Below are 20,096 nucleotides of genomic sequence, written 5' to 3'. Positions count from 1 at the left end.
CTTCCACACACATTTGCAAAAATGCGAAAAATTACGCGTTCACGAGACAGACGAGCCCCTTTTTTGGCACGCACAGGCATACGCACTTCGGCCACACACGGCACGGCAACTGCGCTGCCCAGATACGCACTCACACACACCATAACCAAATGTTTATCGGCAAATACATACATATTTATGCTCAGGTAAGGCCAGAGGTAATAGTATGGTGAAATTTCGTTTCCCTTGCGCCCGCCTATCCACTGCCTTACTATTTTGTCTATTTTGTCGCGCAACTATTTTCGCACAACCACGTCATCTCATATTCAATCACTACACACACACATGCACACACACTCACTCACATGTGCTCGTGCGCTCGCTTGCCCTACCCCACTCTGCCAACCCCATTACCCAGTGCCCCATTTAGTGATAGTGTAGTGCGGAGAATAGGTTGGCATCGGCGGGCGAGCGAGTTTATTTTATTTTGGGTCCGTACACGTCACTACAACGAAACTAAAACGAAACAGCTGCGAACCACTACGACGATAAAGAAGCTTTTTTCTCATTCTTTGTGAGCAAAACTAAAATTTAACCTTGAAAATAGCAAACATCGAAATATACGAGCATTTGACGTGAAGTTGAGTGCAAACAGACCGTCGCACACCAACAAACACACTCGCATGAGAGCGCTGTCTGCTTAATGGAGGTATATGTACACGGTTTCTATGGATGTGCGATGCTATTTCTAGGTAGCTGGGCGACAATGGGATATGAGCGAACAAACAAGCGCCGTCAAACATCCAATAACAACACCAATGGCATAGAAACACAACAAGCAATAAATTTTGCCAGAACACAGTCGCCTTGTGCGAGTGCGGGTGTGTATTTCGTCTACACCCCGCGCATGCCTTCCCTACAGCTTTTCGAGTATGGCAAAATGTTTGGAACTATTCTCGTAGATATTAATATGTCTTTGTATGTGAGCGTTTGTTGTACTGATTGGCGTCTATAAACTTCGCTGATTCTTTGTTCTGTGGTTTGCATACGCAATGAGTCTACTCCCCAACAGCTAGATTGACGAATGATAAGCCAGTTACGATTTATAGTTCCTATTTTCGAACAAAAGCCCTGGTTTTTTTAAGTAGTGTTATGCATCCCTGATCTCAGTTTTAAGCTCTGGTATCTCTCCAATTGTCAAAAGCAAAATATGCGTACTTGATTGAATGGCAAGTTCTTTAAAATATGTTTTCTCTAAACTAAATTGAAGACAGATTGAGGCAGTTTAGATCACTCAGCAGTTGGAGGTACTGACTGCGGCTTACAAATTATTCAGGAATTGGAAAAATAGTTATGAACTAAGCTTGAAATTACTATTCGTTCCAATTTTCTCTCATTATGTGTCCAGATCTATGAGCTGTTCCCTCTTGATGATGATAAATCCATTACTTAAGGATTTCAGTTAACGATTTCGTTCACGTTTCTACTTCAAATCGGCGAGCCATTTCGCTGCAGCATGTATGTATATATAATATATTTATATATAGAACATGAACTAATATAAAAATGGTCTTTCTTAGTCAACGCAGATGTTCGAAATTCTTTTATGAAACAGTGGAACTCTGCGCCCATATTTGTTTTAACTCGAAGTATAACTCTTTTGACTGCAAAATGTTTCGTTGTACTTGTAGCCGATTTTGAGTGTATAGCTATGTGGTTTTTTCTTTGTTTTTGTTTGTTCTCGAATCACATGCAAAATGCTTTTCACTTCACTGCTACGGCAAATGCCGCACGGCAAACCATGTGTGTGTATGTGTGAGAAACATTCTCAGCTGCTCGTTGTGTGAACTATGCGGAATAGCTGCAAGTGACTATTGTTGTTGTTGTTCATTTCTTATTTTACTCGTTTTTTTTGCATATAATGCCTTTTTGGCAAAATTTGGACAGTTCTCACACATGCAAGTGAAATAGTACCCGAACGCCACCGGTAAGAGGAGTAGCCATAGATATGACTGCCACTAATACACGCGCCTCAGCCTTATATCCATGTACATGCGCCGTGTGTGTAGTATGAGCCGCACACTGGCACGCATCGTGTGCGATTTCACAGCGAAATGCAGAATTCTAACACACTGACCGACTAATCGAAAACATACACAACAACAAGCAGAACAAGCGGCTTTAGCCGAGCAAAATAAAAATGCTGCATTAATATTAGGGAGAGCTCGGTTAGTAAAAGCCTAGAGCAGACGGGCATTGCTGCTGACGGTGCAGCGCGCGGGGTTCACTACGACGGCGTCGAATACTACTAAGCAGCCAACAACACCCTCATGGCGGCGACGACGCGTTTGTCTGCTGCGTCCAAATGCCATTGTTGTGCGTTTGCTGTGTGCTGCCGTGACTGGCGCGACCGCGCGTTCTTGATGAAGCTTCGTTGTCGATCGGGACGCGCTCGAGCGCTCGAACTCTCGATTCCCAGAACCTCCTCCCGTCCGCGGCACCGCTGTGCATGTATTTTTTGGATAGTTTTTTGGCAATTGCCTAATGCGCTTTTAAAGTCGCTAGACGGGCCAGAAGTAGCAGCAAAAGCAGCAGCCGCACAAGCAACAGTTGAATTTTGTTGTCGCGCGTACTTTGTTGGTCACAATCGGTACGGTCGGTCGGTCGGTCGGTCGCTCGCTAGAACAAAGTCAACGCGTATCCCTGTTTGAAATCAAACAACTCTAGATAATTCTAAAACAATTGTGAAAACTAAGCAAACTCTCGCTTAAAGGAAACAAATCGGAAATAGCTTTCAAAGAAATGAAATTACTATTGTGAATAGCAACTACGCATTCGTTTTGATGGTTCCACAAACCGAATAAGTGAATAATTAAAAGGCTTGGAACAAAAGTGAATAGTTCTGCGCCATTTTCCTCAACAAAATATCAAAGGAGTTCTGAAATTCTTTTTTATTAAACTATGCCTAGTGCATTTATGTAGTTTCGACCTATGAAAACCAAGGGTATCTCTGAATCGCTCAGCAGTGCCTCGAATATCTGTGTGTAGTTCGTGCTACTTACGGTGCTAGAAGCAGAAAATATGTTCTTTAACTTTATAAATGTATTAAAATTCAAATTGAAAAACTGCAAACGCTACAATTCGGGTCCGGTAATTACAGTTAGTAGTCGCACTAATCGTCGGTCGCGTTATTAAGTGCTCGGTAGTGTGTTACTTTCAACCGTGCATCGGTTCGCCAATATTGGCAGCCACCACTAAAACTTCTACAACGGTCAGGTAGGCAGAATTTTGCGAAGGCTACACTTAACTAGAAAACTAACTTCAATTTACATATATACAAAGTCAAATTCAACGAAGCTTTGCATTCGAGCAATAATTTTCTACCATTTATTTTGATTTACTGCAAACGATTTGGATACTAAACGTAATAATAAAAAATATTTAAGTAGAGTCATTATGAGACCCTGATCAATCATGTAAACGAGAAGACTTTCGATTACGTATTTGTGCGAATTAAACTTTCCGCAGCAACTTTTGCTGTGACAAATCCACCAACACAAGTGCAGCGCAGCAAAAAGGCAGGCATCACATTCTTTGCGCTCAATTTTTGACGCAGCGAAATATCAAGCGTTTTGTGCCAAACTGCGCGAGCAACCCATATCGTGCGCTCCCCCACTGCATTGCCATGCGCACTGGCTTGCGAATCGGCAAGCGCACAGCATTTGCTGCACTGCCAGCACACGTGAAGCGAGCGCTCAGCAAAACTACTCGCTCACTCGCAGACACAGAGCGCGTTCATGCACGAATGTATCACATAGATACAAATAGCGATAGTTTTCGTTTTGCAAGAGCACTTCGAAGCGGCGACTGCAGAGCTTTTAGAAAGCTGCAGCAGCTTTATTGCTTTTGCTTGGTTATCAGACCGTATGTATGGTTTTTTGCTTACACTTTTTTCACTTTCAACATATTGGTCGGAATTCTTGTGTGTGCATACATACGTACAAATGTACATATATGGTAAAAAACTAATGCAAAACTTTATCTAAAACATAGCCGTATTTGAGAAATGGCGGTCGTTTGCGGCTTCTAAGATTGGAGAAAAGATTGGTCATCGCTTTCCGAGAAATTCGTTGACTAGTTTTCATAAAAACCACAAATCGTCATCGCCAAAGAATAAATGGAATGGAACTAAACACACTTAGAACCCATATGCTGATAAATCGCTGGCGAAATTTTGCAAACCAACAATTATTTATAGTGCTTGCCTGCATGTATGTGTGCATATAAATAAATGCATGACATACTTATGTATGTGAAAGCTACAGCATTTGCTGTGTAGCGATAAAATGTTGAATTTCAATAGAAATTAAAAACATATATGAATTTTTCGAAAATAAATCCGCATAAAACTTCAACGAAATGGCTGGCACTCGAGCGAACGCTCGGGCTGCCAAGAGCAGCAGTGCTAACCTTGAGTGTCAATAACCTCACTGGCCAACGCAAATAAAACTTGTTTGTTATGCCCATTAAAAGTGAATTTTAATTTGATTTTCTACGCGGCGAATGCATTGTTTGTTTATCACTTTGGCCGTTTTATAATCTGCAGGTCTATTTAAAGCCACTTGACGTGCGACACTTGCACACGAAGCAGATGCGCTCGAAATACTTTCTTCACACAAAAACAACTTCATACACAATCTAGATAAGTAAACATTTTCCTTATTCCAGAAAGTCTATATGCCGAAGATTGATTTTTTTACCTTAAACTCAAAACCTATTCTGGTGCTGTAGTCGAATACCGTCAAGTTGGTAGTACACATAATACACACGAGAGTATGTTGTTGCCTTACAGTCATTATCTTATTTTAGCGAATGTTCGTTTGTCACTCGCTTTCAAGACGGCACAACTAGGGTCAAATGACGCGCCACTTTTTGAGGCGTCTGGGGCGTGAAATTACTTTTTTCAGCAGATTCGCAATTCTTTATGATTATTTTGAATATTTTACATTTTAACATACTATGCATATCCTTCACTGTGTTCATTTTACTAATTGTACTTTCGTCTTTTCTCTTTGCAGTTTATTTAAATTTATGAAAAATATATCTACACAAATATAAACATAAAACGCAAATAGTAAAGTAAACTTCCCAAATAGTCAAACTTAAGGGAAAGTACAAGCAAAAGCAAAACTTAGAGAAGACGGTTCTTAACAACCATAAAAACAACAACAACGTAACATTACAATTACATCTACAACTACAACTAAAAGAAAACAATTGCAATCAGTTGGAGAAAAATAATTAATTTCAAAATAATAACAGTCACAGCAAAAAGAACAATAACAACAGCATATCCATAAGAGTGAAAGCAAGTCTTTGGGGACGCTTTCAACAGCGCCAACACAACACCCACACATACACGGACACGGAAGCGGACACAGTCAAGTCAGTCGCGAAGATGGACGAAACACAGCATTTCTGTTTGCGCTGGAACAACTACCAAAGCAGCATAACGTCGGCGTTTGAGAACCTCCGCGACGACGAAGATTTCGTCGATGTGACACTGGCGTGCGAGGGGCGCAGCATCAAAGCGCATCGCGTCGTCCTGTCGGCGTGCAGCCCATATTTTCGCGATTTACTCAAGGTGAGTGACAATAATGACTAAGCATTTAGATACTTATGGATTAAGAAATCCTACGAGACATGCTGAGGGTTATTTGATTTTGTAAGACGTTTGAGAGACGAAAATTTGATTTCTCTCAACATATTAGATGATCTGCCACAATGTTATTTTTTTCGGTATCCATTCAGTATCGGTATCCGTTTTAACTTTCTAATGATGTAGGAAGAGACCTTTGATTATAGACTAGTAAGGTTTTTGAAATAAAACTTCTATTGTGAACCTCACTGTTAGGAACCAGCTTAATGTAGGTGGATTATTATGAAAACATCGCAAAAATTTGGCGACTTGAACAAGATCAGTTAAAAACAAAAAAATCCACTAACTTCAGTTGCACCGAAGCTAATACAAAAGATTCTTTACAGCTTGTATGACAGCTATATGCTATAGTGATCCGATCAGAACAATTGTTTCGGGGTTTGCATCATCACCTCAAACAGTATTCGATGCAAAATTTCATTAAAATATCTCCTTAAATGAAAGGGTACTCCATACCAGCTCTTTATTCCGATCGATCAGCTTGTACGACAGCTATATATATGCTATAAGGCCATTCTGATAAATGAACAGCTTCTTGATTAGAAAAATATCGGGGAAAATTTCACATCGATATTTCAAAAACTGAAGGAGTAGCTCGCCTATATAGAGACAGGCGAGGCTAAATCGACTTAGCACGTTGTTCTAGTCAAGGATCAATACTATTCTCGGACATACCGTTCAGACCGTGGCATAAAACTAAAAAGTCTAACGAAGTGTATTACTTTGTCTTAATATATTTGTTCGCATAGCTTTCTCACAGTCACCGATCGCTGTCGGCGGCTTCAACAAGCAATGACCAACTCACATACTCGTATATTTTTTCGAGGACACTTCGCACATAAAGTACAAATTTTTATTAGTTAGGAGCACATTCATACACATACTACATATGTATGTATATGGTATATATATGTACATATTTATATATGTTGAGCAAACAGCAGTGCATTCATTCGCCATACAAAGGCACTTGTAAAGGAGAACGTGTAAAGAAATCGAAATATTATAATAAAGCAAAAGCAGCGATTGCACTACCTAACGACAGGGCCAAGTGGAGCGGGGAAAACGAAAACAGAAGTAAAGGCAAAGTCGCACCATGTTCGTTAATATGTATTTGCCAAAGGCTAAGCAAACATAAGAAACAGAAAATCACACATAAGACAAACTTACGAGGGGCAGGGGAAGCGCTTGTGTATATAAGTATAAGGCGTAAATTTCATTTTTTATCGTTTTATGAGTAGAAAATGCGATAAAAAGTAGATGGCAGAAAAATAGTGCGATAATGCAAGGGCAGAATGCAAACTGGCTCACCCTGAATATCGCGAAGGAGAGGCAACAACTCAGCCACCAGAGAGCAAATCGGTGGAAGATCAGTCGCACACAAAGAGGAAACAAGAAAAGCGAAGTTGGGAAGAGTGTGAAGATAAAATGAAAGAAGGAGCAGAGAAGCACAGAAGAAGATGCGGCTGCAGTGACAAACCCTTTCGCCTTCCCGACCCAGCCCCCCACGGGAAGCTGAGGGGAAAGGCGCAGAGGATGCATAATTATATAGGCGGAGAGCCATTGTGTGTGTGCTAAGGCAGATTGCGCATTTCTGCTGCCTCTGCCACGACGATGTGACCTACTTATGTGCGATGTGGCAGCGCTACACGGTTGCTGGGAGACAATGAAAGCACATATCTGCACTAAAGTAATATGAGTATCTTTGGATTCGTATTTATGCACACTGATGCACATAACCGTTAACTCCAGAGTGTATGTTTATATATGTGTGTGTGGCACTTGTACGGCTACTTATTTGAAAGTGACTCTAAACTCGGTGCAAGACAGGTAAAATGTTGACTTATTATGCACACAAGTTATTTGCAGATTTCAACAACAACGACAACAACAACAGGGACAATAAAAATACAATTAAACAATTGCCACAACACGCAACTGTGGCACATGCAACAGCGAGGTACCAGCAGTCACACAAATCAAATAGACTGCATAAATGTTTGCTTGCTGCAACAACAAAAACGTGCAACCACAATAAAATGAAATTAGTCCGCAGTTTCAATTAAAATAACAAACTGCATTTATATGTGTTTGTGGCAAGTCACTTGAGTCCGTTGGGTGGTCTTCAAACTCGTTAAATGCATACAAGCTGTCTACACAGTGCTTGCCACACCCAACGTGCAACGCCCAAATGCTTATGCGGCAGCCAAGTGAGCAATTCTGCATTTGAGTTGAATTTTAGAGGCAACTAATGTGTGTGTGTGTGTGTGGGGTGAGCCATTTTGTCTGCAATGCACATGTGCGGCATGCAACCGCAATGTCGGAAATTTGCTAACGATTATTATTTGACGCTGATGGCAGCTCAGTGGCAAAAAGTTTCCGCTTTGTGTCATGTTGTACGGTTGTTCGTTATTCTCTCCTTTTTTTGTTGCAGCAGTTCCAATATACACACACACACATTCACTTGTAGGGAATGCCAGTGTGGAATGCTTGTAGGTGCCACAGCCTAACCCTTTTGTTTGCCTCAAAGCCACAATTGCGTGCACACTTCCGCAATCTATACTTGCAACAAACTGCATTCCCCGCTGACTCCGCTTCCGCCACCACCGCAAACAACCAACTTTGGTAGAGTTTAATGTCTCAATGCCGGCGAATATTCAAAATGCATTAGGCGCATCAAGCGCTCACTGTGGCGGATGTTAGTAGGCGGGGCGGCGGGACGTGGTTCTTGTTATTTCGTAAAGAGTTTGCCGAAGTTGTTGCTCCCTTTGTAACTGACGGTGGAAACGCAACTGGTAAATTCTTAGGCAAAACTCCCATTCGGACTCCAGCTCCCAATGGGTGATCCCGAAAATAGCAACAAATTCTTTTGCACTGTAAAGCACAACGCATGCAACATACACCGCCTCAGATACTTCCGCAGAGCAGAATGGGCGTAATAGAAATTATGCCGCATGCATCGGCATGGAGGACCTCAACGCCACCAGCCATCAGCACCACAACCGCGGCAGTAATCACTATCATCAAACATTAGCTGGAAGCCACAAATAATAACAGTAATAATGAGCTCGCGAAATATTCGTCATGCCCACGGCCCATTAGCGATGGCGCAGTGCCACACTTTGCCTGCAAATGCCACCGAAAGACAAGAAAATCACAGCAAACTTCTTTCATACGCCACACACGCCAACTCCTCGCCTCACCTAGCCGCCATCCGCATATGTAAGTGTGTGTGTGTGGCGTTATAATAAACAAAGAAGAACCGACTAAATAAATTTAATAGTTAACAAAAAATGCAACGGTACAAACTACGACAACAAAGGCAACAACAAGAGTGGGGCGAGGGGACTAGAGTAAAAGTGAGCTATGAAATAATGGCACAGCAATGCAAATTAAGTAGAGTCACTGCAAAAATTACACAAACAGCGACTAGAAACAAGGCGCAGCGGCGAGCGGCGGCGGCTTCGCCAAATCGCAAAACTTTGGCCTACAAGTGGCGAGTGCCGTAGGGCGAGGATCGCTGCACGGAAATTTCAAATTTTAAATATATTCGTTTTATTAATTAGGTTGCCATTAAAGTTTGCTTTGCGCCACACAACAACAACAAAAACCACTAAAACTTCGGCAACCAATAGGGCAGGCGAATTCCTACATACACACACACACACGCACACACACACACATAAACACCACTGTATGTGCATTTGCATGAAGAAAGCTTTTTGCTGAATATTTGAAAAAGGAAAATCGAAAACTATGCGGTTATGCACACATACACACATACACACACGCACATGTACAATGTTAAAAGTTTTAGCAACAAACAAATTCTGCGGCGAAAGGATATAACTAGCAAAGTGCTCGGCGAAGCGGGCGTGGCGGCATGAGCGCCGGTAGGCGTACGAGGATCTGTCTTTGGCCATTTACCGTTTTGTCTAATGTGACGCAAGCACACACACATACATATACATAAAGCAATAGCCGCATTCGACTCGCATGCAACTTATAATGAATTGCTGAATTATTTTTATTGCATAAACACATAGATACTTTACATAAGCACGAATGCGTGTGTGTGTGTGTGCTCGTAAGCAAGTAATGTCTACTGGGCGGAGCTGGAAAGCGTCGTGATAAACGGGCATAGCAATAAACAGAATTTTAAAAATGTTTGCAAAGAATTTAATAATGCAAAAGTTCGTCTGCAATAAAACTGATTTAATGACTCCACGTACGGCTCTGAAGAAAAGGTCACAAACGTTGCTGCAATGCGTTCACATTCACTCCCTACTTCTTATTTGCAATATACTAGCGTAGCATTTGTATGCAAATTCGCTTGCAAAGTACTGGGTCTAATTAAATGAACTAGATTTAGCAAAATCATTGCCCTCCAAAGAAACTTACTTTCAAAATATTTATTGCATATAAGAGTGATGGTTTGTCTTTAGTATACCGAAAGAAACCGATAGGATATATCAACGGAAGACGGCACAATAATTACACATAACTTACATGACGTAACATAACATAACTTAACATAACATAACATAACAACATAACATAACATAACATAACATAACATAACAATAACATAACATAACATAACATAACATAACAATAACATAACATAATATAACATAACATTACATTACATTACATAACAAAACATAACATAACATAACAAAACATGGCATAACTTTTACATAAACTCACGACTTAACCAAAAATTTAAAAAAATGTATACATTGTATCTACATATTTTCATTCGATTTTCTCACACGAGTAATGACTGGTTCGCCTTTACTGTAATCATTTACACTAAATCATGAAATTATAGAATATCACTCAAACAAATGTGGATTAATTTTAATTGCGAATCGGAATTCACCTCCAAGCGCCAAACTCGCTGTAACGGAACTTGTCACAATAAATCAATTTAAGTTGTATAATAACCGTAAAAGTAGTATATAAGTCACAATTGTCCAAAGTATCGCCAAGTTGACTATTCCGTTGCCAAGTTAATCATTGCCTTCAAATTAGATCTATGGCGGAACGATTGAAAGCAGAAGAAACTCAAAGAAAGAACTATACAAAGAAGCATGCACTAAATTGTTAAAAGTTTTGCATGTGCAAAATATAGCAACAGCACAACTGCTGATTAACAACTCGTCGAAAAGTCGAAAAAATGAAATAAATCAGCGCAAAAAAGTGTAGTCAATTGCAGTGTCAGCACTCGGGCCAGCGGCAGCCTGCCTACTTATGCAAAAATAGTGAAGCGAAGCGAAGTGAAGAACACACTTTTTCAAATAAGAGCGAACAAGTCATGACACACACTCATACCACGGGGAATTGAAGGCACTACAATATGAGAAGGGACAACATTTAATTTGCTAAATAGCAAAATAAATGCACAACAATTGCAGCAGAAAAGAGGGGGGAGAGCAGGGCGCCCAAGATTACAGGGTAGCGGCCGTGTCTCGGACAATGGCAACAAAAGTAATGAACCCAGCCTTGCTAGGGAAAACTTTATTGGCACTAGAAGTGACAGCTTTTGCTGTTTTTGTAGTTACTATGCATTACCGTTACAAAAACAAACAAGAGAAAAGAAACCTTTGCGCAGTGGAGCGCTTTTCGCAGCTCTCGACTGTACTCTGTGACTGTACTTAGAACCCAGTAAAGACGTAATCACTATTAGAAAATGTTTAAAGATATTCTATCTACTTGTCCTCTCGGAGTAGAGTTGAGAAATATTTGGAAGTAATCTCCTAATACTGTTTTTATGTCGAATTTTCTCTCATTTTGTCCCACTGTCACATTGGTCCGCATCCAAATGACACCTCTGCCCAGCAGCACTGGGCGCTACAACATAACACGCTTTGCCGCCTGGCGGTGCGTGGCATCGGGGGTGAGTGGCGTTGGATTCAAGTGGCTAGAAAGTGGCTAAAGTATCCACTCGGTGCATAAATATTTAATTAACTGCTGCATTATTTTAATTAGGTTTAAACTGCAATACGGCAGCGCTGAGCACTGGCGCAGCCAGCGAATAGCGAATAGGCGCAAGCAAACGGACGCACTTGTAGTGCAGCAATTTGGCATAAAAGCATTTGAACTAAAGCGCTAAAATGCACAAATACGGAATTACACAAAACGGCACAAAAATAGGCGCCAAACAATGGCCGATGCAATAGTGGCACTTAAATAAGTCTCAAACACTCAGTCACACCCTGCAACAAAGTGACGACTAACGGCAAAAGAAGCCAGAAAGTTAGTTGAATTCGTGTCGCTTCGTCCAGCGCCCCGCACTCGTTGTGTGTTGTTTGTTTGAACATTTTTCATTTTATTTCTCGCCTCATTTTAACTACAAATCCGTGTAGTCGGCCAATCCAAACAAGCAAAACAAACTGAATTGTAAAGCGACACGCGGCCATATTTAATTCCATTGTTTTTGGCTCCCCAAGAGAGCTGGGCCGAGCTGTGCTCTGCGCCTTCGCGCAAGGGGAAAATGTCCAAATGAGTGCGCTTGGTTAAATTTAACCGATTCCTATAAATTATCGCATCTCTGTGGGCCCCTAGTACTATTATATGTTGGATCCAAACCTCTGCGGCTATTTTAGACGGCAGTGTAAAACTGCGCATGTTTCAAACGAACCTAGAATCCTCTCTTGAAATACTTGTGGAGACCGGACGCTTGTGGAAGTTTCAAAATTATTGCTGTTTTATAAAACCTAAAATTTGTATACATCTGGTAACACTACTATGCCATTGTAATTTGTGTGGCTTTTTATTATTTTCATTCATTTTTTACTTAAACTTACTTTTTATTATTTTCTGGCATTATATCAAGACAAATGCCATTTACACACACACATACACATGCATACTCTGTGTAACATACAAGTATATATGTATATGAGTGTGGTTGTTTCCCAAAAAGCAATCTCGCTGCTGTCCCACTTTCTATAGATCATAAACGATAATTTACAATCGCAAATAAATTCCAAAGGCCAAGATGTGAGCAAAACAATACAACAAAACATGACACGGGCGCTTGAATGCATTTCACACGCATTCGTACGTCGCCTGCGTTGGTGTGCGTGCGCGTGTGCGCCTATTTACAAATATATACTAAGCCAGATTCGCAATCGACTGCTGTTGCTGCTGACCTCATTTTCCCAAACTTGCAGAGCGGCGCGCATCAGCACAACAACAACACACTCTAAGAGCGTCTCTACCAGCACCCACCGCCTTCACGCTCACACAGCGATATCTCCTTGGCGATCGTGCCACAAATCAGTAAAAATAGAAGCAATCCTTTGCAAGAAGTCCATTAAATAGCGAAACGCCGAGCAGAAATACAAATGCACAAAACGAGTAAAAAGTCTCTATGTATGGGTACATGTGTGTGTGTGCTTAGTAAGCGCTAAAAAATAATACGAGCTGGTGGGGAGCGGTGGGTAGGCGATAAACTGAAAAAGATGGGCGCAAACAGATCGAAGCTGCAGAGCAACAAGATCGTCGCTGAGTTACTTGTGTCTGGTCGGGCCAGGCATTATCTCAGCCGTCGATTATGCGTTCGTTTAGTCGTTTGCCTTTGACAACGCTCCGCTACTGCACATCTTCACATACGTACATATGTTGGCGCACACGCAGTGAAGCATCGGTTTTTGCCTTTATGCTTTTATTATTCGCTGACCTAATTTCGAAGCACAATGCAACAGCGATCGCTGCCAAGTGTTCGATGTGTGTTGTTGCTATTTGTGCAGTTCAATTGCACTTTTTGCTGAGGCAGCGCTGCGGCAACTGCGCCGAGTACGATGGCACCGATCGCTGCGGCTGCTATTAAGTTGAGCGTGCATTGCAAATATACATACATAATGTGCATATATACTATGTAAATGTAAGTGTATATGGCTGTGCAAATATATAAGGTACATAGCTACCAAACACTGCGCTTTGCTGCGCTGATAGGCGCGTTTCATGTGAACTGTGGGCAGTACAAGTGAAGAGCTGCACATACTCAGACATATTTACACAATTGCGGGTAGCGGAGGGACAACAGTGTGGACATGATAGCCATAGTCGGCTGCGATAATAGCCAGTTTGTGATTTTGCGCAAGCAGCCTAAAGCTCCTATGCGAGCAAGTACTTTGGTTGCCTTTCTGGCGTCAGACCCCTCGTGTTCACCTCTGCTTGCCTCGTGTTAGGCTGTCGTCACACAAACGCTGCCAATGGCAGAAGCAAAAAGCAAAGCACATTAGTGATCGCACACAGGCGCATTATGCTCACATACCTTTGCGTATATGTTTGTGTGTTCATCGTTAAGCAAACAAGCCACGCACAAATCAGGTACTTCAGCTTATTTGTATTGTTGTTGCGCCATGACCATGAAGTGCTACATACTCACGCACACATTCGCAGGTTTGTGCATTTCAAAACTACTTCAAAACGCGCCAATTGAATAAGAGCACATACACTCACTCCAATTGAGTGGTTATATTTAGTATGTATGTATTTACATGCCAGCTACATATGCAGCTGTCTACTCAGATTACACACACACAAGCATTGGCCAACTTCAAATCCGTGCGGCTGTCACACACAAATGATGAATGCGCGGGTCTTACCTTTAAGTGTCCACAAACCACTCCCACTTTACTACATAGTTTCTATTATAGCTTACAACCGATCGACTGTGACATCGTACCTTCATTAATTTCCCATTTTCTTTGTCTCTTACAGAGTACACCTTGCAAGCATCCAGTGATCCTGCTCCAGGATGTCAACTTTCTCGATCTACACTCGTTGGTGGAATTCATATATCACGGTGAGGTGAACGTGCATCAAAAGTCTTTGCAGTCCTTCCTTAAGACGGCAGAGGTACTTCGAGTCTCGGGTCTCACACAACAGCAGGCCGAGGAAACCCATAGTGTAAGTTTACATAATCAAGCGACAAAGGAGATTATTAACGTTTTCATGAATACGTTTCCCCTTGCATCCCACAGCAATTAGCTCAAATACAAAATCTGGCGAATGCCGCTAATGCCACACGCACTCCACTTAACTCACACCACACATTGCTCGATGAGCCGCCGCTATATCCACGCAACAGCGGCTCACCACCGCCACCCCCACCATCCCAACAGCTGCCATTGGCATCCACACACATCAACAGCCAGTTGTTTAAGCGCAGCATGGCCATGCTACGACGCGAGAGGAACAACTCCACACCATCGGCCGAGGACTCGAATAATGCCATGAAACGTCTGCGTGGACCCGACAACGGTTTGCCGTCTAGCAACAACAACAGTCCCGAAATTGTACATCAACGCAGCGCATCACCACAATTGACACCGGCCGATTTCTCAACCATCAAGCACAATAATAACAACACACCGCCGCTGAAGGAAGACAAACGTAAGTGTGTGCTCCAGAGAGAGAGAAAGAGAAAGAGCAATAAAAGGAGATTGGAAGAGAATTGATATGAAGTCTAACAAAACTTATAATTTTTAGGTAATGGACCATCTGGTAATAACGGCAATAGTGGCAATGGCAACTCGGACACTGGCAACGGCAACGGTATCGCAAATAATGACAAAGTGAGCGGTAGCTTAACTTCCTCACCGCTAACACGCACCGTCGACGATGTCAAATCGGAACCCATGGAACTGGTATGCTCGAATAACAATCCGACAGTAGTCGATGAGCACAGTAACGACTCGACTGGTGAGCATGAAGCGAACCGATCTAGCAGCGGTGATGGCGGCAAAGGTTCTTTGAGGTGAGTAAAAGCGGTGACAGCGACTTCTACTTACTATAAACTAATCGGCAATATATATAACAGTTCGGGAAACGATGAGGAGATTGATAACAACATGCCAACACATCCTCCACCCCCTTATCTGATGTCGCCGGCAGAGAGCAAATTATTTTCACCGGCCGCCTTCAATTTTCCCATGAGCGGTCTAGATCCTGCCACGTTAGCTGGTAAGTGAATGCACTAGAGCTTTTACACCATTCGAAAGCTTAACTTGCACAAAAGCTCAATCTGGTGCTGTGAAGCTTTTAAGCAAGAACTAAAGAACCTTCCTTTGGGAGTTGTAAATTTTGCAGAAATTTCAAAATTCTTTACCTTTCACTTTCAGGTTTTAACTCGCAACTACAGTCAGCCGCCGAAATATCAGTTTCTCCGCAAGGTGAGTACGCCGCTTCCATACATACTACTACTCGCTCTTTCCGAACATTTCAATTCAAATTCATTCCTTTACATTTTTACATCAAATGCAAATATTAATTAATTAATTATGTTTTATTACATTTATAACTACGGAAAATTTTTGAGAAAATTGCAATAACCCATAAAATTCTTTTACATGATAATTACAGTTAATTTTTTTCATTAATTTAACTTTTGGTTTATTTATTTAATTTAAACCGACTTTGTGAGGAGAACTCGAAAGAGACTAGGGAATCAGAAAAAATCAAAATAGAAACAATTCGAGAACTTCCGAAATATCTGGAAAAAGTTTAAACAAAAATATATATACTTATAATATAAAAATGCCCGGAACGCAGTGGCAAAGGAAGAAATATTAAGACTTTTTTCTAAATTTTAAGGTGGCTACACGCTTCATTAATGCACCAATTCATCTCGTAGACTTTTACTGGATTTTCAATGCACATCTCCTAACAATTTCACCACTAATTTAAGCACTCTCTCGAAAACTCTCGATGGAAGTGAATGCAAAGTGAATTTGTTCGTCATAACTCATCGCTTTGGTGTTTAATTTTCCAATTCAACTTAATTTCCACATGCATACATACCCATCTATACATGCCACAGCATATGTATAAACAGTGCCAAATGCCTCCAGCACACACTCACATTTCCTGTTGAGATTCATCAGTTATTTGGTGCACCGCTTCTGGAGCACTGCGTTCACCGGCATTTTCCTTCGGTTTCCAGCACTTTGAACTAAAAATAGATAAATTTCATGAATTAAGATCATCTAAGTCGCTAAGTATTTGGTTGGTAAATGAGAAGAAAAAGAGAATTACGTAAGCAGCAGAAAATTTCTTTCTTGTTTGATTGTTTCGATGGTAAATACTCATTTCATTTGAATCCCCTTCATGACCGTAGAATGGTAAAAGGACCATAGAGCGTAGAGCCAATAATTAATATTTACAAATATATAACTGAAACAATGTGAAAGTGAAGAAGAGGAAAAGAAGTGAAGCCGAGCGCATTTGAAAAATTCCCGAAATCCCGAAATCAACCATTACAATATAGAATAGCGCTGGCAAAGAGCCGAGCAATCAGCTGACTGCGCTCGAATTAATTAACCGGTTTGCCGCATTACAATAACACAAACAAAGCGCAATTCACAACAATAATAACCACAAGCGCCACAACGATGATGGCAATAACTGACAAACAACACTTCCGCACTTCAAATCTTAGCAGGCTGCCAACTGCTCCCGCCACCGCGCAATTCCCTAATATACGCCGGAGTTGCTCCCAATGCATTCCACGTGTGTGCCTTGCCACAGGCTCATCAATTATTTAGCGCGCACTTGCCGCTCGTCACTCGCTAGCTTAGCGCGCCGGCAGACAGGCAGTCAGTCAACACGCGTTGATGCCACAACGGGCTGCCTGTCTGCTATCGCCTCCCGATTTCTAACAACTATCTGCTCCCATTTGCCGTTGAGCGTGTGGAGAAATTTTAATTGATGCCTTTATGTTGCGGCCGACCTCAACAATTTGCCCCAACTGCGCGTGCGACGGCATACACATGTGAGCGCGTGTGCGTGTGCGGCAATGCAAAAGTTTTGTCTATTTAAGTGAATGTGAAAATTTTGCCCGCCGACACACCAGCAAACACAAATGCGGTGCTGGTGAAAGTGTAAAATAGAGATTACGCATGTTTTATGTGCGTACGTGCGTGTGTATGTGTGTTCGATGCTGTGGCTTGCGGCTACTGTTGCTTTACGCTTCACACTTGCCACACACTGGCAACCGATTGGAGCAGACTTGTGGCGTATGTGGCGTCGGCATTCGCTTTTATGTCTGCGTTAATCGGCGCAAAAGTGTTTAACTTCAATTTTGATTAGCTAAGCACACACAAGCGCACACGCATAATATTTCAAAGTGTTCGCAACAAATTTATTGCATATACACAGGCGTTTTAACGACTAATTAAGCTGTGGCAACGCATAATAACTGCCGCGCAACAAGTTTCACACTTTCGGCGAATTTATTCAAGTTCATTTGTAGTTTATTTAGAAACCAACACGCACACACACAAGCACTTACGCACACTAGCGACTCCAAAGCTGCACACATGTACGTGTGTGTTGCTGGTTTCTCGTTAAGTGTTGTGTGTTGGGTTGTTCTCGTTGGTGCTCAAACGCCTCTGCTTCCACTTCCCTTCTTCGCTCATTCATACACATTCACACGAGTCGTCTCCATGGTCATTTTACTGTAAGGTTTAAAAAGTGTAAAAACAGTCTTCACGAGACTTAAATAATGAGCCGTCCTCGTTGCATTCCGTTCACAAGAAGTATTAACGCATTGCCCTTGCATAACACGCGGTTCGCGACCATCAACGCCAACGTTTGTAGGCTACGCGCGAGCAATAGAAATATCAATATAAACAGAGTATGAAATTCGCAAAGAAAATATCGAAAAGTCAGCAAGTGTTCGAAGTTCGCGCGCTTCCAAAGCGGAAACATTTGCTTAGCAAGGCTGCTCCGCACAAGAGCGACAGCAACGGTGTTGAGTGAAAAGCCCAAATATATATTTTCCGTGATATTTGTTTTTGTGTGCTAATTTTGTATTCGTATTTTATGGCAATATAAAGAAATGAAAATTTTCTCCTCTTACTTACTCATTCATATTCGTACGTGCCTAAGAGTAAATATAAATATATTTGTGATATTTTCGACATTTTTCGTTGTCTATGTTTTCGTTATGTTACCAATTTTTTACTAACTGTAATTGCATACTTTTGTGTTCTGTACAAACATGCGCACACGCATACACACACACACACATATATATTGTTTTGAATGTTTAGTTTCGCAACATTACACGTATTCCGCCTATTTTGTACTCCACTAGATTTACATACATAAATATTTGTTCGTATGAATTGAGCCGGCCAACAACAAGGCGCCAAATTAATTAGAGAACTTTTGATTTAAGTAAACTCCTTTTTATTTGTCGATGTTTGAACTGAAAAGCGTTGCTTTGAAGCCATGAGTCAAGTGTGTTTCAATTTTCGTTTCAAATAAGTGTGATAATTGTTACCATTTTGCTTTGAATTTCACACACACACACATACAACCACACACTTTTAACTATTTACAATGGAAATTTTACGTCATGTATGTGTGTTTTAATCAGTATATAATTGCTATAGAAAACTATGTGTCGGCAGAGCGAACGCATTTTGATTTCGAAATTATTACAAATGCAATACTGAACGTTTATTAACCCTTAGGTTATGTCCAAAAATATATACTTGTTATTCTAAATGTTTTGTTTGTTTAATTAAAACTGCTGTGAAATGAGGAGGGAAGGTGCGGGCCATAAGAAGCCGCACTTCCCATTAACACAAACAGCTTTGTTGTACAGTAATCGCCTTTTGCGTTTCATACATCTTTTTAATATTCAATATTTTCCGTTTTTTCTTTTTTTTGTTTGCTTACAATCACCGCTCATACAAATTTACGTTGTGATTTAATTCAGTGTTGCAATTTGATGGTAACATCCCGCTCCCTAATAACTAACTTAAAGACATTAACTGTTCTTGTGCAATATATGTTATATATGGTAAATAAATGCGTACATATGTATAGGAAATACTTACAAACATGCATACATACGCACGTGTGTGTATGGCGAACACTCGAACAGGTCGTATGAACCACCCTAATGTGTGCAAGACGGCGCGCACTTATTTTCGTACGAATACAAGAGTGAGCACCGCATATAAAAACAACAAAAACAAAGGCAGGCACAAAATTATGTAATTTTTTTGTTATATAATTTTTTTTATTAAATTAAATGAATTTTTTGCAAAGTTATAAAGATTGGCTGTAAACTGAAGCAAGCGTGTTAGAGTAAAGGACCAGCTAACCTCGCACTTCCACCCCATCGACGCCCCAAACCGCCCCCAAACAATTGGCACTCGAAAATATTAGTCGATGCAAATTTCCTTGCTCAAAACCGTTAACCCCCCGGCGGTGAACGAGAACAAACCAAATAAATGTTATTAACCACACAGCCCCACAAACACGAACACACATACATAAGCATATACAGCTATATACAATATTAAAATAACTGCTTCGCAGCAATAAGTGCAGTTAACGCAAAAACAAAAACAAAAACAATAAACTA

The 20,096-nt window shown here is 41.1% G+C and overlaps 1 protein-coding gene across 5 annotated transcripts in view; it reads left to right on the top strand.

Annotated features, from left to right (window-relative positions):
* Positions 1 to 20,096, top strand: part of LOC105228220 (broad-complex core protein isoforms 1/2/3/4/5) — a 114,929-nt gene that overhangs the window by 79,779 nt on the left and 15,054 nt on the right. For 2 of the 5 annotated variants that reach the window (XM_049456669.1, XM_011207936.4), the window contains 6 exons: positions 5,058 to 5,623; positions 14,435 to 14,623; positions 14,698 to 15,109; positions 15,206 to 15,473; positions 15,537 to 15,679; positions 15,838 to 15,888. In XM_049456669.1, coding sequence (XP_049312626.1) covers positions 5,438 to 5,623; positions 14,435 to 14,623; positions 14,698 to 15,109; positions 15,206 to 15,473; positions 15,537 to 15,679; positions 15,838 to 15,888 — 1,249 coding nt within the window. In that variant the 5' untranslated portion in view covers positions 5,058 to 5,437. Of the gene's footprint in view, positions 1 to 2,308; positions 3,256 to 5,057; positions 5,624 to 14,434; positions 14,624 to 14,697; positions 15,110 to 15,205; positions 15,474 to 15,536; positions 15,680 to 15,837; positions 15,889 to 20,096 lie in introns of those variants that run through there. The other 3 variants (XM_049456668.1, XM_029551108.2, XM_049456670.1) reach the window with 3 other exon arrangements.

The sequence above is a fragment of the Bactrocera dorsalis genome, chromosome 4 (assembly GCF_023373825.1).
Source record: "Bactrocera dorsalis isolate Fly_Bdor chromosome 4, ASM2337382v1, whole genome shotgun sequence".
Classification (NCBI taxonomy): Eukaryota; Metazoa; Arthropoda; class Insecta; order Diptera; family Tephritidae; genus Bactrocera; species Bactrocera dorsalis.
Note: the sequence above shows the minus strand (reverse complement) of the source record. Positions and strands in the feature narration are given on the sequence as shown.